Raw genomic sequence first — 6,466 nt, forward strand, 5'->3', positions numbered from 1 at the left:
GAGAATATCTGCGGTCTGCCATGTACAAAACCTGCTCTGGTGTGTGAGAGGAAAGGTCCTGAAATGCTCCTGGAAGCTCAGGCTCTGGAACACTTGATCCACTCTGCTGGGCATGTACAGCTTTGCAGGTCTTGAGGGAAAGCAGGCTGGGAAGTTGCAGCCTGAGCTCTGTGCACCTCTGGCTCTCTTTCTGTTAAATAAACTCATGTCTTAAGTAATAAAACTCACTAGGGCATCTTGAACTGCCCTGTGCTGATCATTTGAGGATTGAAGCTAGCCAAAATTTCAGCTGCTTTTTACACTGATACTTGAGCAAATAGCAAGTTCCTTTGCTCTTTTTGTCATGCTGCCTCCTAATGCTGTCTCTTCTCTCAGGCCACTGAACAGCTGATGAGTGATATCCTACGGCAAGCGCTCGCTGTGGCGTACCAGACAGCTCCTCACAACAGGTACAGCACGGGGCTGCTCTGCCACCACTCTCACTGGCACTGAGGGTGTCATGGCTTCAGGAATTTAGACAGGCTTTGTGTGGCTCAGACCACAACACTGAGGGAATTTATGGACTATTCTCTGAGAAAAACTGAGGCGGGGTTCTCTGGTGTTGCCTTGCCTCAGAGGCAGATGACCTGTTTCTGCAGAGGCACACTGGAAGGACTGGCTCACTCTTGCCCATCTCAGGTTACTGTGTAGACAGCTTAGCCATGGCCTGCTGGAACTTAACCTAAAGAATCTCTTTATTTTACTGATACACACTTTTCTGCCTCAGATGCTGAGTGATTTTTATAAAATCATAAAATGATTTGGACTGGAAGTGACCTTAAAGATCAACTTGTTCTACCCCCCTGCCACAGGCAGGGACACCTTCCACTATCTCAGGTTGTTCCAAGCCCCATCCAACCTGGCCTTGAACACTTGCAGGGATGGGGCAGCCACAGCTTCTCTGGGCAACTTGTCCAGTGCCTCACCACCCTCAACAGTAAAGAATTTTTTTTTAATAACTAATGATGAGGCCACATTTTGATTTCTGTTCAGCAGCATGATTTGGGATAACTTAAATTGATTTAAAAGAACCCAAACACTATGAGAAAATGCTCAGTTTAAATATTCACTTGTATGCTATATAAATATTTACATAATATATTAAAAATTGTGTAAACATGTTATATATAGAAGTACTCACACACAACAGTTGTGCTATACAAGTTCAAGAATTCATACGTTGGAACTTGATTTTCCTGTCCCATTGCCCAAGAGGTTCCCCCCAGTCATTTGAGTGGCTTTTTTTGTGTTGTGATATTTTAATGCTTTCCCTGCATTGCTCTAACTCCTGCTCTTATATCCTTTTTTTGCTTTGATTGTTATTTTTGACTTGCTGCTTTATAGACCTATGGTTTTTTTGTGTATTATAATAGCATCTCTGATGCATTCCCTGCAGGACTCCAAGAGAGATCACAGTGATGAATATTCACAAAGCCATCTGTAATATTCCCTTTCTTGACTTCCTCACAAACAAACATATGAAGATACTAAATGAGGAGCAATGAAATAGAGCAGAGAAGGTGCTACAGGAAAGGTGGATTTATGACTGAAGTTGGGCTGACAAATCCAGTATTTCTGTAGGACACTATTACATTTATAACATTGGGCTACTAGATTGTTACCTCCAATTAAAGATGCACCTTAATGCAACAAAATGATGCTCTGTTCCAAATCAAGTTGTTAAATGTCAGTGTTTACTTGGTAAGTGTATGTTCAGTGGCTGAACAAACATTGTCAGTTTGCATCGAGTTGCTAGCTGTGAGAGACTCCACAGGCCTGGTCCCTCTGAGACGGCTCTGCTGGTGAGACTAAACTGGTTTTTAAGATGAGAAATGATGTTTTTTAACCCAGTCTACATATGTGTTGGTTTCCCCATGCATTGAGCAGGGCACGTGCTTTGGCACTTTGAATATGGGAAAAGTCAAAGGCAGCTCTGTAAGGTGGGCCATTTGAGTAAATGGGTGGATTAGGTGTGGGCTGGGGGGAGTAGAAGGCTGATGGCAGCAGCAGATTTGGCCATTCTTGCCTGAGCATGATGTGTGTGACTGAGAACACAGCTGTGTAGGTTTGTCAGCAGCGTACTCAGCTAACTAGAGGAGGTGTCAGGTGCCACCTTTCTTAGTCACCTTGGAAAGGGTGATCCTCAAGCAAGATGAACAAACCACAATCAGGAAAGATTTGACTGACCACTTGTCCTGCATGGGAAAGGAGAGGAACAAAGACAATATTCAGGGTTTGTGGGCTTGGGCTGGCTGAAATGCTTTGCTTGCCCAGCGAGCACCTCCCCAGGCTGCCAGAAAGTTTGAAGAGTGCTGGAGGGCAGATGACCAGCGGTGTTGTACAAGTCTTAATGTTGTAGCAGTGTTCACCAAGTATCAGCCTAAACTGTGAAGTGCTGTGGGAGCAGCACTGCTTTGGCTTAAGTTCTGCTAAACACAAGAGGCCTGGTAGGATCGAACAATCAAAGATTTGCTGCTTGTGGGGAGATCTTCTGATGTCTTGACTGCAGGAAGAAGTTCTGCTACTAACCCCAGCACTTACCTGTCTCAGGAACACCACTGGTGAGGGAGACATGTCTGCAGCCTGGCTATCAACACCTTGCTGAAGAAAGCTTCGTTGACAACATCCTGACCACCCCACATCCACTACCCCTTTGTCCTGCACCATGGGTGCTTATTGGTAGCGTGAATAAGCCATTGTGAAGTTGGTGGGACTCCTGTGGGACTGTTGTGCTTTCAGCATGCTTGTTTTGTCTGGCAGTGCTGTCATGGGTGGAGCATGGGCCAAACAGCCAGAACCTCCAGTGTGCTGATCTCAGCTGGGTCTCTGATCTGCTGCATGGCCTTTGATTTAATCACTCTGTGCCTCAGTTTCCCCATCTCTGAGCATGGGGAGCAGGATACCTACCTCACAGGGGTGTACTGAGGCCTCGCTCTTGTTGGTGCCGTGCTTTGACAATACAAAGCCTTTTATAAACATTAAACTACAGTTATCTTTCTTGGCCTGGGGTAGGAGCAGAATGTTATCTTATGGTGCTTTTTTGGGGCTAGAACACATGCAATGGTAACTACAGTAGCATGCAGGAACTGTGAAAAATGCTTCAGTTAGAGGCTTCAGACTTGGAAGGAGAGTAGTGTAAGTTTGACACAGCTGTTAAACTGAAGAAAGCACTGTGTACCTCAGATGGGATGCCACCTGTCTTCTCCACTTTAAATAAAACTGGGGTCTGCAGGAAAGCCCCTCTCAGTTCATCACAGCTAACAGGGAGCTGCAGTTCTGTTGAATATAAGAGTGGCAGAACCTGACCCCTGAATCTAGGAAATGGGACCAATGGATAAAATCCAAACAGCATTCAGAGAAGGACTTAAATGCTCCCTAGGAAGGACATTACAGATGCTCTGGATTCAAAAGCTAATCCTGGCTTGTTCGGGTGAGCTGAGTGCAGGATTGCCTGTGAAAGGAAAGGGCACAGCTTAGCCCTGACATTACTTTATCAGCGGAGGTCAGTGTGATGGAGTTGAGCAGCAGTGATTGTTTCAGCTCAGTGTTGAGCTGGGAGGAATCCAGATAGCTGGGGGGAACTGCAGGCCCCCTGCTTTTGTAGGCTGTAGTGAACTTGGTGTCTGCTGTTTTCAGGCACCCCTGTACACTTTATGAAAGAGAAGGGCATTTTCAAGATCCCTGTCACTATCACAATAGCTTGCAGGTTCTGTGGGAGCAGCCTTTTGGGCAAACTCAGTCATGCTATGATCTGTAATAACTTCGAGTACTGTGTGCAGTTTTGGGTGCCACAATATAAAAAAGACATTAAATTATTGGAGAGCATCCAAAGCAGGGCCACAGGGATGGGGAAGGGTCTGGAGGGGAAGCTGTAGGAACAGCTGAGGTCACTTGGTCTGTTCAGCCTGGAGGAGACGGAGGGGAGACTTCATTGTGGTCTTCAGCATCCTCCTGAGGGGCAGGTACCAGTCTCCTCATTCATGAGTAGTGACAGGACCCAAGGAAATGGCATGAAGTTGAGTTAGAGGAGGTTTAGGTTGAATATCAGGAAAAGATTCTTCACCCAGAGGGTGGTTGGGTACCGGAACAGGCTCCCCAGGGCAGTGGGCAAAGCACCAAACCTGTCTGAGTTCAAGATGCATTTTGACAATACTCTCAGACATGTGGTGTGACTTGGGGTGACCTGTACAGGGCCAGGAGTTGGACTCGGTGATCCCTGTGGGTCCCTTCCAACTCGGCGTGTTCTGTGATTCTGTACACATGCATTTCCAGCCCCTGTCTCCTGCAGGCTTTGTTTCTGGGACTCTGATAACACCCAGAGCAGCTTTTGAGGATGCAGGAGCTCATTTTTGGGCATCTGTTTGCAAATTGTGGCTTCTTTGCCTGTGTCCTGCTTTTCTGTAAGGAATGGAGTTTCAGAAAACGTCTTGAACCTGGCCCTCAAGCAGGCAGGTACATACCCCTCTTAATGGGGAACTTGTAGTGGAGATCTATTGCTACATTTCTGAGCAACCACAGGTTATTCTCCTAGGAGATGCTATATTATTAGTATATAAAGTTTGCTGAAGAAAAATAAACTGTTAAAAGCAGATAGAAAATGACACATTTGTTTAGTTCTTCAGATGTTGGAAACATTTGCAACAAGTTCTTTGCATATTGAATAGTGGTGGGAGAAAAATTTGTTGATGAGAAGTTCCTGTGGGAATTGCTTGGAGATAAGGTAGAGGTTGTGGAATTTCACACATCCCTTCAGGTGTTTGTGGAATGCTACAGGTGCGGTGTGCTGAAACATTATGGTATATTTCTCTGACTTTCTGAAGAGTTAAAGATCTCTTTATGAATATTGCCCCTGTTTGTAATGCTGAGTGTTTAATTCCTTCATGTTATCTGTATTATACTGTATAATTGTGTAATATACGTATGTTTACAATAAAATCTTTTATTAGCTGTGGTAGGATTGTCTGACTGTCACCTGTCACTCGAAGTTTCTCCAGATCCACAGGTATTTTTGTGCTCTGTGTATTCAGAATGTTGCAGTTAGTTCTGGATAAGAATTGGTAATTGAGGAATTTATCTGAAGGAAAAGGTAATTTTCCCCTTTTCAAGGGGAAAGTTATTTTAAAAAGCTCCTGGTTTTAGAAGCTGGGGGCAGGGAAGCCATGAGCTGAGCTCCTCCAACCTTTTGCTTCCAGAGCAGCCTGCTTAAATAGCAAGTCATTGGTTTGTGTGGAAGACTTCTGAGAAGTACGGTGGGTTGAGGTTGGCCAGCTGCCAGACACCCACCCAGCCGCTCTCATTCCCTTTCAGAATTCAAGAGAAAGTAACATGTCTCATGTGAGTCAGGATAATGTACCACAGAATCACTGAGTTTGGAAAACACCTCTAAGGTGACCAAGTCCAGTTGTCATCGCCAAGCCCGCTGTTAACCATGTCCACGAGTCCCACATCTACATGTCTTTTAAATGCCACCACAGATGGGGATGCCACCAATGCCCTGAGCAGGTCAACGAAATCAGTAGATAAAACCAGGGACATCGTGGACTGGTTACTGCCATAGGCAAAACTGGCTCAACTTGGTGAAAATTAGTTGAACTTACTGCCAAATCGAAGCTGGGTGATGAGAGGCAAAGGCCAAAAAAACCGCCAAGACAGCCTCCCCTCCCCCGCAAAAAAAAAAAAAAAACAAACGGGAAAAAAGCCCCAAAATACCTCAAAATGCTTTCCCCTCGTCTTCTTTTCTTTCTCAGACGGATGTCTTCAGTCCTTCACCGCTAACTGCTGCCTCTCCGCTCTCTAAGCCCCGGCTCCTCCGACGGCTTCAGCAGCCCGAGGGCGGGGGGCACCGGCGGTGTCCGGAACGGGGCAGCCCCTTCCCTCACATAGACCTCTCCTTGGAGACCTCCCCACAGCTCCCTTCCCTCACATAGACCTCTCCTTGGAGACCTCCCCACAGCTCCCTCCCCTCAGAGATTCCTCTCAGAGACCCCCCCACAGCTCCCTCCCCTCAGACACCCCCTCACACAGACCTTTCCTCAGAGATTCCCCTCAGACCCCCTCACAGCTCCGTCCTCTCAGAGACCCCTTCACAGAGACTTTATCTCAGAGACCCCCACACACAGACCCCCTCAGAGACTTTCCCTCAGAGATCCCCTCATAGAGACCCCCTCACAGAGACTTTCCCTCAGAGATTCCCCTCAGAGATCCCCTCACAGCTTCCTCCCCTGAGATTCCTCTCAGAGACCCGCTGTCACAGACCGTCTCTTAGAGATTCACCTCAGAGACCCCCTCACAGAGACTTCCCCTCAGATTCCCCTCAAAGATCCCCTCACAGCTCCCTCCCCTCACAGCTTCATCCTCCGAGATTCTCCTCAGAGACCCCCTCACAGAGACCCCCTCACAGGTCTCTCCCATCAGAGATTCCCCTCAG

The 6,466-nt window shown here is 46.8% G+C and overlaps 1 protein-coding gene across 7 annotated transcripts in view; it reads left to right on the top strand.

Annotated features, from left to right (window-relative positions):
* YEATS2 (YEATS domain containing 2) overlaps positions 1 to 4,993 on the top strand; it is a 47,511-nt gene extending 42,518 nt beyond the window's left edge. For 6 of the 7 annotated variants that reach the window (XM_015637806.3, XM_015637809.3, XM_015637810.3 and 3 more), the window contains 2 exons: positions 376 to 449; positions 1,436 to 4,993. In XM_015637806.3, coding sequence (XP_015493292.1) covers positions 376 to 449; positions 1,436 to 1,544 — 183 coding nt within the window. In that variant the 3' untranslated portion in view covers positions 1,545 to 4,993. The remainder of the gene's footprint in view (positions 1 to 375; positions 450 to 1,435) is intronic. The other variant, XM_033516629.1, reaches the window with a different exon arrangement.
* The last annotated feature ends 1,473 nt before the right edge of the window (positions 4,994 to 6,466 follow it).

The sequence above is a fragment of the Parus major genome, chromosome 9 (genome assembly GCF_001522545.3).
Source record: "Parus major isolate Abel chromosome 9, Parus_major1.1, whole genome shotgun sequence".
In the NCBI taxonomy this organism is placed as follows: domain Eukaryota; kingdom Metazoa; phylum Chordata; class Aves; order Passeriformes; family Paridae; genus Parus; species Parus major.